The 18974-nt window shown below is 53.0% G+C and overlaps 1 protein-coding gene across 5 annotated transcripts; it reads right to left on the bottom strand.

Annotated features, from left to right (window-relative positions):
- Positions 1 to 1708: 1708 nt before the first annotated feature.
- HAPLN3 (hyaluronan and proteoglycan link protein 3) lies at positions 1709 to 18974 on the bottom strand. 5 transcript variants are annotated; one of them, XM_072799574.1, is made up of 7 exons: positions 13068 to 13156; positions 12747 to 12804; positions 12500 to 12621; positions 9615 to 9797; positions 5797 to 6165; positions 3651 to 3953; positions 1709 to 2810 (listed from the first exon to the last, which is right to left on the bottom strand). In XM_072799574.1, the coding sequence occupies exons 4-7, from the start codon at positions 9736 to 9738 to the stop codon at positions 2518 to 2520; spliced, it is 1089 nt and encodes a 362-aa protein (XP_072655675.1). In that variant the 5' UTR covers positions 9739 to 9797; positions 12500 to 12621; positions 12747 to 12804; positions 13068 to 13156; the 3' UTR covers positions 1709 to 2517. The 5 variants fall into 5 exon arrangements, with proteins under 5 accessions (XP_072655675.1, XP_072655648.1, XP_072655686.1 ...); XM_072799547.1 differs by lacking the exons at positions 12500 to 12621; positions 12747 to 12804; positions 13068 to 13156 and adding exons at positions 13202 to 13316; positions 18802 to 18974; XM_072799585.1 differs by lacking the exons at positions 12747 to 12804; positions 13068 to 13156 and adding an exon at positions 18802 to 18921.

Consider the following 18974-nt stretch of genomic DNA (forward strand, 5'->3'; position numbering starts at 1 on the left):
TCTATTTCTTTTCTTTTCCCTTTTTTTAAAGAGAAGGCAAACAGGGTCTGAGGTCTACAGAAGGGGCTCTTAGGAATGCGGGGGTAGTTGGGACATGTTTCAACCCAATGACCCAAACTAGGTGAATCTTTTTGTTCATGAAGCCTGGAACAGTCACACCAGTCACACCAGTACAAATATGTTGTACTTCACATTTTTGTGAAGGTACCTGTGCATTTGATGGAGTGTGTGTGTGTGTGTGTGTGCGACAGCCAATGGGTTTTGTGTGTGATTTATGAGTTGGCACATTGTCAAAAGACAAATGAGACATCTGGTTACTTGGCATAGTTTGGTTCTTTGATAGCTCATGCTCATATAGGGAATGGTTGGTACAGTGAGTCAAGAGCAGAGGTAAGGGGCACCTGGGTGGCTCAGTGGTTGAGCCTTTGGTTCACGTCGGGATCCTGGGGTCCTGGGATCAAGTCCCATGTCAGGCTCCCTGGAAGGAGCCTGCCTCTCATAAATAAATAAATAAATAAATAAATAAATAAATAAATAAATAAATAAATAAATATTTAAAAAAAAAAAAAAGGAGAGGCAAAATCAGGATTTATAAGAGGGAACACAAAATAGTTGCAGACAGCCTAGGAACAGTGAATCTTGCTTATGCATATTTGTGGTTAGCTAGTTCACTGGCCACTAGCAAGAAGGTCTGGGCATCCTGCTCTCAAGAATGGTGAAGGCTATCGACGAAAACAATTCCGATTGCTCTCCAAGAGACCCTGAGAGGAGCCAGAATGTGCATTGGCCGGGCATTGGCTCCCCACTAGCCTGCTCCTTAGGAGGCCAGGTAGGTGCCACCCTGCTCATCACTTGCTCAGTGGGCCCTGGTGACTGTGTTTGTGAAGGCGTCTGGGTGCCAGCTGGTGCATGCTGCTGTGAGTTTGCTGGTATCTTTTTGGGTGTGCTTATGTATGCTGAGGATTCACTGGTGACTAGATACATGTGTCCAGATTCCCTACGAGTCTGGAGGCAATGAGTGGACAAAAGTAGGAGGTCCAGTGATGATCACATAGAAGGGGCTCAATAATTAGGTAATGAATGGATTCACTGGTGAGTTGGGACTGCAACTATGTGGTGTTCAAACTTGAGTCTCCATCAGAATCAAGAGGATTTGTGATAACACAGTTTCTCACTGAGAGAACTGAAGTTTGGCAGGTCTGGGGTGGGGCCCAGAGATTTGCATTTCCAATAATTTCCCAGGATTGCTGCCTGGCCACATTCTGAGAAGCAGGGACCCCACGTGAAAAACTGACTCTGTAACAGTGTGAACGGCAGAGGAGTGCCTGAGCAGAGGCAGGTCTGGTTTCCCAAAGATGGGGTGGGGACAGGGGGCGGAGGGGGAGACACAGAGAGGGCCTAACTCTGAGATCCCCTGGGGCTGGGGTAGGGGACAGTCATGGCCTCCTCTGTGTCCTCCAAGGCACCTCCTAGTGTTCTGGGCTGACACTGACACCCAGCCTGGGAGGGGAGACAGTGGGAACACAGGCCGGATCCTCCCACTGCTAGGCCAGCCACCAGAGGCAGGTCTCGGCCATCAGGCAAGCCAGAACCACAGCAGCTTGCAGGTGAAGCCCATGGAGCTCCCCAAAACAGAACTCCCCACCACTCTCCGTGGGGAGGGAGCTGGGCCCCAGGACTGAATGAAGCAGAAGGCCAGACACAGGGATGGGGGTGGGTGGTCACAGCACCATTTATTGTCCAGAGAAAGTACAGACACCTGAGGGCCACTCCCTGAGCAGGGAAAGATGAGAGAGAAAAAAATACACTCTTCGGAGAGAGAAGGAAAAAATGGAGAAATTTCTCCGTTTCCTGGGACTTCACATAGAAGTCTAGGGACCCGCTTCCAACCCTAGCTCCACAGCTGTGCTGATCTGGGCCAGCTGCTTCGCAGAGGAGGACAGGAGGAGGAGGAGGTGGTGGTGGAGGAAGAAGAGGAGGAGGAGGCAGCAGCAGAGGCAGCAGGAGACCATAATGTCCAGGGCCCAGCTCCAGGGCCCCCCTGGACACCCTCCCCTCCCCCAGCCTGAGAAGAAGGAGGCAGGAGACTATGATGCCCAGTGCCTAGCTCCAGGGGCCCCCTGGTTACCCTCTCCTCCCCCAGGTTGAGGGGGAGGGGCAGCTGCAGCCACCATGTGTCACTGTCCGCTCTGGGCACCAGCCTCCCTGGAGCAGGGAGCAGGGCTACATTCGGTGATGGCAGAAAGCACTTGTGGGCCCATGAACCTCCAATGTCCTAGAGGGAGGCAAGAGGGATTCCTGGGAGAGCCTTGGGGTGTCCACCTGAGCAAAGGGAAGATTTGGAATGTTGGATTTACAAAAAAACAAACAAAAAGCAGTAATTAAAAAAAAATTAACGTGAGAATAAAAACAATACAAAAAACTTGCCCCAAGCTGCCAGGGAAAATGAACCACTCAATAAATAGAGCCCGAGAGGGGAAGGACCACAGGGCGGCGCAGAGCCGGCGTGGGGCTAGCTCAGGAGTGGCGTGGCCGGTAGCAGTAGACGCCATACTCCCGGCTCTGCGGGTCTGGGAAGCCAAAGCTTCGGACCCCAGGCTCCAGGGGCCCGCAGTTGGGACGCGGGTGAACAACAGGGTAGCGGGCGCTGCCATCTGCCAGCCAGCCAGCATCACAGCGGTCCAGGCCACGGAACTTCCAGGCAGCAAAGAGTTGGCCCACCTTGGCGATCTGGGCACCGTCTTCCTGGCAGGCCTCCTTTGCCTCTGCCAGGGTCAGCTTCTCAGGGTGTTCTAGGTAGTACACCTGCCCTGTGGGAAGGTGGGGCATGAGGGTTAGGCACTGGGTGGGGGGAGGCAGCCAGAGAGGACAGTGGGGCCTGCAGGAACGGCAGCCCATTAGACCTCACCAAACAGCCCTGGCGATCAGGAGCCCAGGGAGACATCAGGCTGTGGGCATTTGCCACGGATGCTTCTGGGAGGTACCTTCCCCATTCTGACCCCCTCTCTGAGAGCTTCATCACCCCTGCTATGGGGCTGGGTCCTTCCTGTCATGTCTGTACTCTACCTCACTCACCCTGGGTGGGCACCCCACCTAGCCTGGACCAATCAGGGTCTCTTGTCCACTCAATCATTTACTGAGTACTGGGGCACTCGGTTGGCTCAGCTGGTGGAGCGTGTGACTTTTGATCTTAGGGTTGTGGGTTTGAGCCCCACGCTGGGTGCAGAGATGACTTAAAAATAAAAGTTTAAAAAAAATCATTTACTGAGTACCTACTATGTGCCAGGACACTTTTCTGAATGCTTGTGATGTGACAATGAACCGATTTCTATTTTTATTTATCTTCCCCCAAAATGATCCTCTTCACAAGGACGGGCTGTGCTTTATTTGTCTATGATGCCCAGCACCTAGTCTTGGCCCCAGCACGAGTAGGCTCTCAAAAAATATCTGATGAACAAGTAAACCAGTGATTGGTGTGAAGCGCAGCAGAGCACTCAAAACTCTGCCAGACGTGGCTCCAATGCCTTCAATGCCTACTCCAAGCCTCCAAGAGAAGGTGCCAGCAGGGTGGACAGAGACCTCTCTGGATCCTAACACTTCCCAGATGCCACCCTCGGACCCCCAGGCCTGTGCTTGGCCAGTGCACTCACCCCTGAGGGCAGGAGCAAAGCAGAATACATCATAGCGGTGCAGGCGGTGGTGACGCGGGCCGTAGCTGCGCACACCAGGCGCCAGGCCCAGGCCACCGCAGGGCTGCCGGGCCAGCGTGATGGGGTACTGCACCGAGGCGTCCTGCAGCCAGCCTGCATTACACCAGTCCAGGCCCTCCTCCCAGGCCCGGAACAACTGCTCGAAGGATGCCACCACCGCATCCTGCTCCTCACACGCCCGCTGGGCCTCATGGAAGTTGAGCTGATAGCGCCCCTGAGGGTGCTGGTAGGGAAAGACCACACCTGGGGAGGGAGGAGAGAGAGGGGCTTGAAGGGGGTGGGCAGGGAAGGATGCCCACTGGGAAGGAGGCTCCCCTACGCACACAGAGAAGCAAACCTGTCATCTCCCGTCCATTCTCCAGGTCCAAAGCAGAGTCTATGTCTGCCTTACAGCTCCCTCCTAGAACCAGGCTGGCACAGAGCAGTACTCAGAAAACACTGATTAGCTTGGTAAGGTCATGAATGAATCAGCCAATTAACGTCCCCAACTCTAGAATGGGAATGCCACCTAATTCACAGGGCTGTTGCAAGAACCCCAGTGCTAGGGTCTCAATGTGTCCCCCTAGCTCATGTGCTGAAATCCCAAGGCCTAAGGTGATGGTATGAGGAGGTGGGGCCTTCAGGAGGCACTTAGGTCACTTAGGTCATGAATGAGATTAGTGTCCCTCCATAAGAGATCCCACACAGAGATCTCTCCCCGCTTCCACCATGTGAGGACACAGAGAGCAGTCTGTGACCTGGCAGAGGGCTCTCACCTGACCATGCTAGCTAGCACCCTTACGCCCCAATCATATCCAGCATCAGGGATGAGGAACGGGGCCCCTCTGGTCACCATCTGGACTAGATAGGTGGATGCTGATGCTAAAAGTAAGTCCCTGACTTGCACTTTATCCTCATCTCCTCACAAGCAGGTAAAGGAGGCACTCATTTCATACTGTAGGGGATGGGGTGTCTACCCACCCCACCCACAGCTAAGTCAGGGTGGGCCTGGAGCCAGAACACCGTTCTCTATCCATCCCACCTCCTCCCTAACAGGTAGGAGAGGTATGAGGACACATAGCCCCATCCTAGAAAGAGAGAAGGTCAAAGTCACTAGAGATCACCCACAGGAGCCCACACACAAGGTCTGGCTGGTTTGGAGACCATTGAGCTGTGATTGTTTTTTCATGAGAATATTTTTACATAAAAATCCAGAGATTTTGGGGTGCCTGGGTGGCTCAGTGGTTGAGTATCTGCCTTCAGCTCAGGGTGTGATCCCTGGGGGTCCTGGGATCAAGTTCTGCATCAGATTCCCCCACTCTGTGCCTCTGCCTCTCTCTGTGTGTCTCTCATGAATAAATAAAATCTTTAAAAAGAGAAATCCAGAGATTTCACAGAAAAATATATGCTTCTCTTATCAAATCAGAAAACCTGGCTGTGTGAGTCTGCTCCTGGCCCCAAGTAAGGCACTCCTCTGGGACATGATGAGGGCTCAGCCGTGTGTCCAGGTGCCCACCACTCCTGCCACCCACACTGGGCGGCCCCCTTGGTTTGTGCTGCCTGCAACCCTGCTGGAGTCAAGGCAGGGTTGCAGTCCTCCTGTTTTCCTCTATCTAAATAAAGTGTGAGCCAGAGCGAGTATTGTGTTCTGGAGACCGACTGCCTGAGGTCAAACTCCTACTCTGCCATTTATGGGCAGTATGGCCTTAGGGAAGTTCGTTTGACCTCCCTGTGCCTCTGTTTCCTCATCTGTAAACCGGGGGTGATGGGATGCCTGGGTGGCTCAGTGGTTGAGCATCTGCCTTCAGCTCAGGGTGTGATCCTGGGGTCCTGGGATCGAGTCCCACATCGGGCTCCCCACAGGGAGCCTGCTTCTCCCTCTGCCTGTGTCTCTGCCTCTCTGTGTCTCATGAATAAATAAAACCTGTAAAAATATACATATTAAAAAAATAAGTAATTAAATGGGGGTGACAATAGCAGTAGCGTCCCCATGGGGTGGTTTCAAGGACCACGTGCTGGTCTGAAGCACAGAGCTCTAGACGGTTTCTCGGGGCCCTCTCTCTCCATGGCTCAGGCCCCCCATATCCCCCTGCGCGGGGGGCCTCACCCCGTAGCTCCAGTTCCACCAGGCCACTCTGGTCCTCCAGCCCATCAATGACCTCACAGCGGTAACGCCCAGAGTCCTCCAGCCGCAAGTCCCTGATCTGCAGCGACACTTCGTGCTCCCCGTTCTGCCACAGACGCACTCGGCCTCGGTAGTCTCCGAAGGAGCGGTGCCTCTGCCCGATGGCCACCAGCACATCCTGCTCTGGGGCCCCATTCTCCGACAGCTTCCACCACTTGATGCGTACAGTCCTCGGGGCCAGCAGGGTGGGCTCGTAGTGGTAGCGGCAGGGCAGGGTCACTTGGGCCCCCTGGTGGGAGAACAGGGTCTCCTCGGGCGTCTCTACCACCAGCTTCACCCCATTGAAGACGCCTGCGAGAGAGGAGGTGCCAATGGGGATCTGCAGCAGCACACCCGTACCCCTGCAAGGGCCACCCTGAGCCTCATCCCCGGCTTCTGCCAGGCTCAGCAGTTGCCCATTGCAAGAATGGCCGTAATGCTGCACCCACATGCCCTGCATTGTGACTTTGTGGCCCCTATCAAGAGGGGACTCTATTTCTCCTCCCCCTTGGCTGGCCTTGCCACTTGCTTTGACCAAATGAATGTGACTATTCCACTGTGCCTGCTCTGAGTCTGGGTTCCATGAGGCTCTGCTGCTTCCACTCCACGACAACAAGCCTGGGCTCACCTGCTGGAGGAGAGCCCACGTGGAGCAGAGACAAGCCCTCACTGACCTGTCCTACTGACTGCAGGCACAATTAAGTCAGTGAGCACAGCTGGGACCATGGACATAGAAGCCAGTCCAAAATGCTGACCCATGAAATCACAAGCCAACCCCCCCCCCCAAAAAAAAAAAAAAACAGCTGTTGTCTTAAGCCATTAAGTGTGTTGTGTGTAAGCAGCTAATTGACATAGCAGGCAATATGAGCATCCCCGTATCAGGCAGCTGGCTAGGACTCAGATCTCCCTGGGGTCCTTCCCTGCCATGCTGGCCACAGGAGAGCACAGCTTGCCCTTCACTTTTTGTCTCACCATTCTGATGTTCCCGAGATACCTAGAAACACAGGTGAGATGCGGCAGGACTTCTATAGGAGACCATACAGTAACACCGTACAAATAAACCCAGAGCCTACCATGGCGGCACAAGCACCAGGTTTATGGCTGAAGCTGGCTCATCTTTAACTTGAGACCCCGTATAGAGGTCTCACTATCTCATGCTCTTGGGCCTGGACTTAGACCCCTGGAGGTACAGGGTGGGGGAGAAGTGTAGTCTCCAGGGTAAGGAGATAGGAGGCTCCCTGCAGAGGCTTTCATGCTGAAAAGGCCAGGAGCTCTGGTGCAGTGGTTGTCAAAGTGGGGTCCCCAAGGCAGCAGCAGCAGCAGCAGCATCACTGGGAACTTGCTAGAAATGCAAACTCCTAGACCCCACCCCAGACCTCCTGAATCAAAACCTCTGGGGGTAAGGCCCAGTGATCAGTGTTCTAACAGCTCTACAGGTGGGTGATTTTGCCAGTCACTCAAGTTGGAGAAGCCTGCTCTGGACAGGCTGTAAACACAGAGGCTTGGGGACCACAGGCCTGGAGTCAGAGAAGCCCGGTTTGAATCTTGGCTCCAACTCTCCACAAGCTAGTCTAGTCTAGAGAAATCAGCTGATTCTACAAACCACTCTCCTTATTTGTAGCATGGGGTAACATCGGTACCTATAGCTGGCTGTGGTGAGTCTCAACACAGATAAGTGTGACACCTGGCACATGGGAAAAGCTTAACGGACATGAGCCAGGACTCTCATGTAGTGGCTTTGTCCTTTGTTTTCACCTAGTACTCTTTATGTTTTTTTTTTAAGATTTGATTTATTTGAGAGAGAGAAAGCACACAGAGCAAGAGAGAAAGCATGAACAGGGGTGGAGGGGCAGAGAGAGAGGGAAAAGCAGGCTCCCAATGGAGCCGGGAGCCCGACGTGGGACTTGATCCCAGGACCCCGGGATAATGACCTGAGCCGAAGGCAGACGCTCAACCACGGAGCCATCCAGGTGCCCCTCCTTCATGCTCTTTAGTAAAGCTGTGTTTGAAGCTTTAACCCGAAGACGATGAGAATGTTTAGCTAAATCATAATGTCTCCGTATGACAAAACACTATACAGCCAGGTAAGATAACCTGGCAGCTGGATATCCACTCATCCTTGGGAGAAAAATTGTATTCTATGAAGTGACACGGAGATTCCCAAACCACATGTAGAGCAAGAGGTTAAAGACAATTTTCTCAATCCTATATCAAAGGCTGGAGGGAAATGTTAGTAAGGTTTCCCCCAGGTAGGGGGGATTATTTGTGATTTTACACATATTCATGGATAGAAGTGGTAAAATTATGGGTAGAAAGTTTAAGTTTTTAAGTTTTCTTGAATCTCATTAAAGTCGTGATTATTGGGACACCTGGGTGGCTTAGTGGTTGAGCGTCACCCTCTGGCTCAGAGTGTGACCCCAGGATCCTAGGATAGAGCCCTGCATCGGGTTCCCTGCATGAAGCCTGCTTCTCCCTCTGCCTGTGTCTCTGCCTCTCTCAGTGTCTCTCATGAACAAATAAATAAAATATTTTTAAAAAATAGAATAAAATCGTGATTATCTAACAAAATAAACTCGGTGGGGGAGGGGGGAAGGTTGGAAGCCAAATAATGATGCCCCGAGATACCTAGGTCCTAATTCCTGGAACCTGTGAGAGTTACCTTCTATGGCAAAGAGACTAAATTAAGGATTGCAGTCACAAGTATCTTCTTAGAAGGGGGCCAAGCGAGATGTGACCCCGGGGTCAGAGACTACAGTGACACAGCCACAAGCCCAGGCCCATCAGCAGTCAAAGGACACCAGGAGAGGTAAGGAACACATTCCCCCCACCCCTACCCCCAAGAGCCTGAGGGAGGCCGGGTCGTGTTCATCAAAGCAACCCTTCCACAAGCAGATCTCAGCACGGGTTCTGCAGATCTGTGTGCCCCGGGAGGCTGGCTCAAGTCTGAGCTTCGCTGTCCTCATGTATGAAATGAAATAATCCACATTATGTGCTTTCGGGGCTGCAAGGACAGCCAGCACTAGCTTGGCCTGGTGGAGTCCTCACCGTGCCGGCTGTTAACCTTGCCCATATATCAGGCTTTTTGTGAGGATTGTCTGAGGCAATGCTGGGAAGGCAGCTAGAAGTGTGCCTGACACAAAGTAGGTGCACAACTGCTAACTAAAAAGTCACCTGCCCAAAGGCGCTGAGGTGGCTCAGCCAGTTAAGCATCTGACTCTTGATTTCAGGTCATGATCTCAGGGTTTTGGAATCGAGCCCCATGCCCTGCACGGAGCCTGCTTGGGATTCTCTCTCTCTTTCCCTCTCCCTCTGCCCCTCTTCCCCAAAAAAGTCACCTGCCCAAAGCCATGTAGCTACTAAGTGGCAAAATTAAGATTCAAACTCACATCTGTCTAACCTCAAACATCCTTTCCACTTGGGACACCAGGCAGGGGCGATCACATGTAAGTTGGATCTTGGAAAATGGGCAGGAGGGTCCCATTTTGGGAGCGTCCTTAAGTACAGAAGTGATTGTCTTTAAGCACATTTGGCTCCGATGCACTCCAAGCCCGAGGGACTAGTAAACACAGAGTAACTGAACCATCCCTTGCACTCGTCTTAGAAAGGAGCCTGGCCTGCTACAAGGGCCCAGACAGGGAAGGGGCTACCGGCTCCACGCCCCATCCCCTGTCCCGGCCTGGAACCTGCATATCACAGCAGGATCCAGGAGAGGTCTCGGTCACCCCAGTGGAACATGGAGCCAGAGCCAGGAGGCTGCCCACCTTCGCTGTGGCCATTGCCCAGGTTCCAGCCATTGGGATTGTTGGAGTAGTAGAAGCCATTGTAGAAGGGCAGCCCGGAGATGCAGGGCAGCAGGAACAGCAGGACGAGGAGCAGCAGGCCCATGACGCCAGGCACGGCCACAGGGCCAGGGTGTCTGGGGCAAGGCTGGAGTCTGGGGCAGGCTGGAAAGAGGAGAAAATAAGCCAATTAGAGAAGCCTGCTGCAGGGGGCCCGGGGACCCCTGGGTTCCAGCACTTGTTCACTAGCTCAGTGGGTGATTACGGAGCATCTTCTGCCTGGCAGGCCCAGGGGACTGCAGGCCACAGGCAAGATGGGCAGTAAGCAAGCCAACAAAGCCGAGGGAGGGGTTAGGAGGAGGCACCTAGTCCTCGGAGAAAATTATATAGGGCAATAGGACAGGATCAACAGTTTCAGATGGCACGTTTGAATTTGCAAGGTTGTGAGCAGCATTTTTTTTTTTTAGTTTATGATAGTCACACACAGAGAGAGAAAGAGGCAGAGACACAGGCAGAGGGAGAAGCAGGCTCCATGCACCAGGAGCCCGACGTGGGATTCGATCCCGGGTCTCCAGGATCGTGCCCTGGGCCAAAGGCAGGCGCCAAACCGCTGCACCACCCAGGGATCCCGTGAGCAGCATTTTTTAATGACATCGAGAAAACCAGACGACACAATCTCAGGATATATTTGTTTAGCGAGAGGAGTTCTGCATTGTCGAGCTTCTGTTTCCATCCAGAGAGATCTGCAGGGGTGATGGGGAAGCCACAATGCAAAATTTGTTTCTTACCCTGAGTCAAGGTCAAAAAAATTTTTAAGCACCATGCTTAGGGTACTTCTAGGGGTCATTCCGGTTTCAGAGGACATGCAAATAAAACAGGCAGCTAGCCCATGGGCTATAGTTGGTTTATTTGATTTTTAAAAAATATATTGCATTTCAATATTATATGGTGATTACCAAGTTTTCTTGGCACGCACACCCTCTCCTCCCTTGATGTATTTTGCAGCCAAGGCTAATGCCTCAATCACCTCCTCCTCACCTCCCCCCGCCCTGCTCATTGCCATTTGCTGAGTGCTTAATGATTAAAAGACCAGCAGCCTTGGAGGAACTCTAATGCAGAAAAGGGACAGAGTCCTGGGCAAGGAGTCACGAGCTATACGGGGAGTGTAGACATGGGGTACAGAAAAGACACAAAGGCCCAGAGACCAAAGAGAACACGTGGTGGGGCAGGTGGCGGCGGGGGGGTGGGGGGTCCTGGGAATGTGCTGGAAGTACTTCCTTTGTGTGTTTCTTTGCCCTGATCCTGGGATGGCTTCTTCCAGCACCCTGGCCTCTGGCTTTCAGTGGGATTCAGCCCCGGGGGTTTGGGGGAGGCACCCACAAGAGATGGGCAGGAGGGAGAAGCTTCATCTCTGGAATACTGTGTCTCCTTGTGACCACAATCCTGTTGGCATCTTCTCATCCTCACCCCAGGTAAGGTTCTTGTGAGGTGTGTAACACTGTTCCCTCCCCTCCTCCCTCTGCACCCCCAGGCTTCGAAGGGTGACTGCCATTGCTTGTCTCTATGTCTTCCACCCCCTCGTTCAATGCCCCATCCCTGAACTCTAGAAGCCAGCCATTCCTTCCTTATTAGAGTCTCTTTATTGGAACCACCCAGTGTGAATTCTGCTTCCTGCCAAAACCCTGGCTGATAAAGGGGAGAGGTGGTGAGAGGGGTCAGCAGGCCGAGGTGAGCAGCTAGATGCCCTTGGGTATCTGGCCCAGGCTTTTCCCTCTCTCCTTGGTCCCAAAGACCCCGGGGTGCGAGTGGTGGCAGTAAGCAGAAGAGCCACAGGATCAGAAGAACATCTCAGAAGCACCCCCCCAGGGGCGGTGTTGACGGTGAACCTGGTGGGGCAGGAAGGCCAGGGTGGCAGCGGGCATCTGGAAGTACAGCTATGATTACCATGTAGCAATGTGGAAAAATGCTTAGGGTATAATTTAAGATGGACAAAGCAGAACACCAGAATTGCCCCTCTGCTATGATTGCAAGCCTGTGGCCCCATGAATGCCTGTTGTATGAAAACCAGAATGGAGGGAAGAGCAAAGAGACAAGGGAAGGAGGAGGGTGGGAAGGGAAAAGAAAAAAAAAAAAAGAAAAGAAATGAGGCGCCTGGATGGCTCAGTTGGTTAAGTGTCTGACTTTGGCTCAGGTTGCAATCTTGGGGTCCTAGAGTTGAGCCTCACATCAGGCTCAGGGTAGGCAGGGAGTCTGCTTGCCCCTCTCCTCTCCCACCTGAACCTGGCTCGTGCTCTCCCTGTCTCTCTCGATAGATCTTTTAAACAAAAAAGAAAGGTGAGGAAAGCATGGAATCTGTAAGGAAGGGTGGTGAGATTGGTGAGATTCGAACAGAGAACCTTCTTGTTTCCGAAACAGTTAGGAGCCCTTGCTGGAAAGGAAGGAGCAGATGTAGAATAAGCTGGCAGGTAGAACCCATTGCTCCCATAGGCCCCTTGTGGAGATCCTGAGGCCCAGACCCACCCTCTGTGCCATGTACTACAGTAGGACACTGCCGGCCTGAGGTCTCACTTCTCATCCAAGAGGAGTCCTCAGGCGACACCCATAATGCCTCATGGGGACTTGGATCTGGGCAGCCCAATCAGGCAACCTAATAAAGAAGTTCGGAGGTAGGAAGATCTGGGTTCAAATCCCATCTCCACTACTTACAAGCCTTGTGATTCTAGGCAGGTTTCCTCATTTGCGAAATGAAGTTCATAAAACTCACCACCACATATTTTTCACCCATACGTCTACTTCTTTCCTATGGTAGCCTGGTTCTAGATAGCGCACGATCAGTCAGCTGAAAGCTGTATTTGCAGTCTCCTCACCTACAGCGAGGAGAGGCCGTGGGACTTGTGCTGGACCATGGCAGGGAGCAGAAATAACATGTGCCTTCTGCAGGTCTTGTGTTAAGACAGGGATAGGTCTTCCTGGTATTCTCCTCCTCCACCTGCTGGCCGCCAGAGTAGCCACCTTAGTCTCAGAAATGTAAACCATGGGTTGAATGGCAGAGCTGCCCCATCAGCCCTGGAACTCCCCCATCTGCACTGTGTCATGAGAGAAACAAAGTCTTACCGTATTTAAGTCACCACGTTTTGAGTCTCTTTGTGAACACAGCTTAGCCACACTTGGACTGCGATCATGGGCATAAAAATAGTAACAGCTGAGTTTAATGAGCACGTACTACCTCATTTACTCCTTATCACAATGCCTGGAGGTGGAACCTCTTAGTATCCTCATTTCACAGCTGGGAAAACCAAGGCACGGACATATTAAATCATCTGGCCAAGGTCATACAGCAAGGACATGGTGGAGTTGGGATCTGAACCCACTCCAGCTCCAGAGCCTGGAATGACCATGTCAAATTCAGGGAGGTGACATGTGCAGAACACACACCTCAGAGCCTGGTACACAGCAGGACCTCATTGGAGATCATTTCTTTTCTCTTCCTGAGGTCTCTCATCTGGAACCAGGAAGGAGAATGAGGACCAAGAGGCTGTTGATATTGAGCTGGATGTCACAAGGCCCACCTTGTCCCTGGGCACCCGCAGCCTCCTCACAGCAGTTCATCAGGCCCAGATGCCCTCCTATGAGAAAGGGCTTCCCTGGGATGAGCAAATGGAGGTGTTTCTGCCACTTATGTGCCTGAAACAAAATGCATATTTTTGCATTAAATGCATTAAAAAATAAGATGAAGGGGAGAATAAGGTTGGGGCCATTCAAAACCTATGTGAGGCACCTCAATGGCTGTGCATCCGCCTTTGGCTCAGGGTGTGATCCACAGAGTCCTGGGATCAAGTCCCGCATTGGGCTCCCTACAGGGAGCCTGCTTCTCCCTCTGCCTATGTCTCTGCCTCTCTGTGTCTCTCATGAATAAATAAATAAAATCTTAAAAAAAAACATGCAGCTTTGTAACCAGAGTGTTAATAAAACCAGGAACAGTCCTAATAAACACCACCAGTACTGTTCACTCTCCACTGACCTTGGTACCCAATGCCCTTTGCAGCCCTCAGCACAGGGACAAGTGGTTCCTCCTTTGAGATGTAGGTTTCTGGGAGCATTGGATTCCAAGAGAAACCAGAATTAAGAATTAAGACTCTGATCCATCCAAGGTGGAGCCATCTTCTTCAATCATTTTTGTTTTTTAACTCAAGGGAAATGTCTTTACAACTTCATCATGCGATTTCTACATTTATCAGAAAACTTTGTGGGATCCCTGGGTGGCGCAGCGGTTTGGCGCCTGCCTTTGGCCTGGGGCGCGATCCTGGAGACCCGGGATCAAATCCCACGTCGGGCTCCCGGTGCATGGAGCCTGCTTCTCCCTCTGCCTATGTCTCTGCCTCTCTCTCTCACTGTGTGACTATCATAAATAAATAAATAAAAAGTAAAAAAAAAAAGAAAAAGAAAAAAAAGAAAACTTTGTGAGAAGCTGCCAAACAGGCACCTCTCTCTCCCCAAACCTATTGCATCCTTGAGTTGAGATGGTGCAAGTTTGGATCTTGAGAGCTGGGACAATTTGGTAAGAAGGGATGCTGCATTATCCAAATCTATTTGGTTCCTGAGTTTTCAACACTGAACAGCAAGAGCCTGGATAGGGAGATACATTTGTATGTGTACTTTCTGCAGGACTGTCAGCACTTATCTTAAGGAATCCAGCACTTGCAAAAAGCTTCCTCTTTGATTGTGAGAAAGCCTGTTATGGCCGCTCCAATACGTCAGCATGTTGAGAAAAATCACTGCCAGACCAATGCGGTGTTATGCTGACATCAGTCCCCCATTGTGTTTATCAATCGTGATGAAGTCATTCATTCAGAAACGTGCACTGAGGCAGGAAAAACCATGGCATCTTCTGTGTCTTCCAGCAAGCTCCTAGGTACCCTTTCCCAGCCTCAGAGACTGCACCCAGCACATGCTCCCAACCTTGAGCCTGGGCATCACTCACTCCCTCAGTTTTAAAGGGCTTCCATGTCCAACAGCTCCCTTGACCCTTCTAAGAAACCCTCCTCCCCCCAACTGTCAGTCAGCAAGAATTTTATTCTCCCCAATTAATCCACAGGTAAACAGAGGCACCAAGACATGAATTGTCCAAAGGTCACATGGCCGAGAGGGTAGAGGCAGGGCCCTGTTGTAAACTCTTCAGCCAGCCCCCTTGAGGATCTGTCCTATATAAGGACTGCCTTCCACGTGACAATGCATTTGCATGGATGATGTCACTATCAGTTTCACAATGTCAAAATTTTTATCTCCATTGTACAGACAAGGAAACAGGTTCAGAAATGCTAAGATGCAGGATGCCAAGGTGGCTCAGTTTGTTGGGCATCTGACTCTTGGTTTTGGCTCAGGTCCTGATCTTGGAGTCAAGGGACGGAGTCGGGTCCCCGGGCTCCACGCTCAGCAGGGAGTCTGCTTGAGATTCTCTCCCTCTATCCCTCCCCTCCCCGCAAAAAATAAATAGGAACACCTGGGTGGCTCAGTGGTTGAGCATCTGCCTGTGGTTCAGGTTGTGATTCCAGGGTCCTGAGATCAAGTCCTGCACTGGGGTCCCCACAGGGAGTCTGCTTCTCTCTCTGCCTGTGTTTCTGCCTCTTTCTCTGTGTCTCTCATGTCTCTCATAAATAAATAAATAAATATCTTTTAAAAATAAATTAATTAATAATTTTTTTAATTAATAAAATTTTTAAGAAGAAAAGAAATGCTAAGTTGCATGGTTAAGGTTACCCAGGTAATAGACGGGCTGGAACATGGCCTCACTCACTCAGCAAGTATTTATCAAACATCTGCCATGTGCCAGGCACAGTTCTCAGCATGCGGGAAACAGATCACAAGTCCTGCCAGAGCTTACATTCCAGGGAGGGAAACAGACACCAAATAGGATATGGGACATCCGTGTTGTCAAGGTGCTACATATGATAGAGGAGGCTGAAGCAGGGGAGGGAGGTGCTTGTGGAGACAGGATGGATTGGGAAGGATTCTCTGAGAAGGAGACTAACTGAAAGTGTGAGCTTTGAGAATCCTAGGGAAAAGCATTCCAGGGGAGGGAACATCCAGTGCAAAGGCCTTTGGCAGGAACAGTTTGAAATCCAGTGAGGAGCAAGAGGGAGAGAGGTGGGACAATTTGGTTGTCCACCATGATGCAGCACTGAATGAAAGGCACTGACACGAATCTGATTTACATTCTAAAAGAGCCATGCTGGCTATCTTCCTACCCCAGCTCCAGATAGTGTCCTCATCCTTGGCTCCTCCTTTCCAGCTAAAAACAGCCTTAGTTTTTGGTGTGTGTGTGTGTGTGTGTGTGTATGAAAATAAGATTTTATTTATTTGAGAGAGACAGCACATAAGCAGGGCAAAGGAGAGGGAGAAGCAGAGTCCACGCTGAGCAGAAAGCCTGATGCAGGCTCTATCCCAGGACCCTGAGATCATGACCTGAGCTGAAGGCAGATGCCTCACTGACTGAGCCACCCAGGTGCCCCCAAACAGCCCTAGTTCTCTTCATTACATCTGGCCCTTCTCTGGTCTGGACACCCACGTTGGTCTGCTCTCTGGTTTAACACTACTGCGGGGACGCCTGGTTGGCTCAGTCAGTGAAGCATGTAACTCTTGACCTCAAGGTCATGAGTTCGAGCCTCAAGCTGGGTAAGGAGCCTACTTAAAAAACAAACCACCACCACAAATGGAGAGGTGTGATTTGGTCAACACCCCTCTTTGCTGGATGCTAACCCAGCAACTTTAGAATGAGCAGAGGGGTGCCAAGAAAAACAGTGAGTTCTGAAGGGAAGATTGACCTTGTATCCAGGAGCTATGACCCAGGTGGAAGCTGGCCATCTGCTCTTAGGCCTCTCTAGAGCAGGGGTGCAGCACACAAAGCCTGAGGTATCCAGTTAGACTTGTCAACTGCTGGCTGGATGTTTTGATTTCTATGAACAGAAGTTTCCCTGCCTCCAGAGCAGACTAATAAGGAAGCTCAGGGGTTGAAGATAAATGACCACTCTGAACTTTAGGTGACAGTATAAAGCTGAGACCCAGGTGTGAGCCAGCAGTGGCAATTGCTACTTACTGCCACCCTGCCCCAGGCCCATTTCTGACCACTAACACTCAGGGAAGCCATGGTCAACCTCAGCTCCCTGACCCTGGCTACCCTGGCCTCCAGCCCCTCAGAGCCACCACAGAGGTGCCATCAGCTGGAAGGCCCAAGATCCAGTCCAACGCAGTCATCTCGGCTGTGGGAGACTCCCCATATCAGCTGGAGCCTTGCCTGGGCAAAGATACACCCGTACCCTGCTGTGTGACCTTGGGCAAGTTACTCAACCTCTCTGTGCCTCCATGTCCTCATCTGGAAAAAAAGGCTAGATACTCACTGTAGGGCTGTGATGAGGATTATATAAGATGAATCATGTCCAGCCCCAACATATGGCAGGTGCTCAAAAAACAGTTGCTAATACGTACTGGCAGAAGAACATAGTGGCAAATTTCAGGTTCTAGAATGAGACTGGTCACCAGGATTCAGCTCTGGTTCCCCCAGTTACTAACAGTCTATCAGTGGACGAGTCACTGAGCTTCACTTTCCTCATCTTGTAAGATGGGAGTCACAACAATTACAACCAGAAAACATTTCTGTAAAAATTAAGGGAGAGAATGTCTGCAAAGCACTTAGAATGCTGCCTGGCAGGAGGGTAAGCACTCACAAAATATTAGTGGTTATTACTATTGCTTTTTCAAAAAGATTGTATTTATTTACTGGAGAGAGAGAGAGAGAGACAGAGAAAGTGAGGGAGAGCACAAGTGAGGAGGAGAGGGGGGAGCAGGCTCCCCACTGAGCAGGGAGGGAGCCTGATGTGGGCTCAATCCCAGGACTCTGGGATCATGACCCTCCCGGAAAGCAGACACGTAAAACTGACTGAGCCACCCAGGCACCTCCCGTTACTGCAGTTGTTAACAATTCACAACCTGCAGTCTCAGCTTGTTTCGGTGGATCTTTCTCCCCTCTCACTGCCTAGAGCAGCCACTACTGCCTTCTCTTTACAGTTGGTGAAACTGAGGCCAAGGGTGGGGAGGTGAGTGAGGTACCAAAGTATCTTTGGTAAACAGGCAGAGGCTGGAGAAAAGCCAAGTCCCCTGGCCGCCCAACCTTCGCTTTCCCAGACCCCTTGCCTCCGCCCCCCTCCCCACAGCAGAATGAGCGAACCCGAATTCGGAGGAACTGGGGGGGCGGGCCCAGGCGCTCCTCACTTGTGAGGCGGAGAGTAGGGTTCCCCCCTCCACCAGCAGGGAGCAGCATTGCCCTCCCGGTCTCCACCAGCCCCAGCTCCCGGTGAGGAACTGGACTTCGGTGCCCGCAGTGTAGACGAGGCTCATCGGCGGCCCCCGCAAGTAGGAGCGGAGGCGTTTCCCACCAGCACCCGCACCCGCAGCCCGCTGGCCCACGCAGGGCCTCGGGGGGAGGCCAGGGCGCCTCTCCATCACCTGCCGCACGGAGCAGAGCCACGGCCCGGGGCGGCGGGGGCGGCGGGGGCGGCGGGGGCGGCGCGGTCCAGGCCGGGTCCCGGGCTGCGGGGACACCCGGGGAGTCGGTGACGCCGCCGGCGGGGCCCGGCGCCCGCGACGGTCCCTTGCTGGCCGCCCACCTGCCCCAGATGTCTCCCCGCAGGGCGCCGTCGCCGCCCTCGCTCTGCGCGTCCGCTCGCCGCCGAGGGAGACCGCGGGGAACCTGGGCCTGAAGGCGCCGGGCGTCCTCTGCCTCTCCCTGGGGCGGCGGGGGGGGGCGGCAGAGGCCAGGAGGCGCCCGCGGACCCCGCGCCCGGACTCGTGCTCCGCACCGTGCGCGGGGGCTGCTCGACCCCGACCCGACCCGACCCGACCCGACCCGACGGGCCGAGGCCACGCGGCTGCGCCCGGCGGCGGCCTCAGGGGCATCGGGTTTCGCTGGGGCTGTGCCCCCTCGCGGCGCGCCCGCGCTGCTCCCCAAGCCGCCCCCGCCCCCGCCCCCGCCCCCGCCCCGGCCCCGCGGGGCCCAGCGCCTCCCCCGGCCCCGACGCCGCCCCAGGAGGCGGGGGGTGGGGGGGCGCAGGAGACCCAGAGGGGGTGGCCGGGCCCGCAGGGCGCCCCAGGAGCCCGGCCACCCGCAGCCACGTACCGTCCCCAGGCGGCCCTTGACGGCTGCAGCGCTCCCAGCCTCGCCGTCAGGGTCCCGGTCGGAGGAGGCGCGGATTTGGGGGATCTTGAAAGCCCTGAAAGGAAGCGGCGGCGGACAAACCCCCGCGATCCCGCCGGGCCAGCCCCTTAAAGGAACACACGCCCCTTTCCCTC

The sequence above is a fragment of the Canis lupus genome, chromosome 2 (genome assembly GCF_048164855.1).
Source record: "Canis lupus baileyi chromosome 2, mCanLup2.hap1, whole genome shotgun sequence".
NCBI classification, from domain to species: Eukaryota; Metazoa; Chordata; class Mammalia; order Carnivora; family Canidae; genus Canis; species Canis lupus.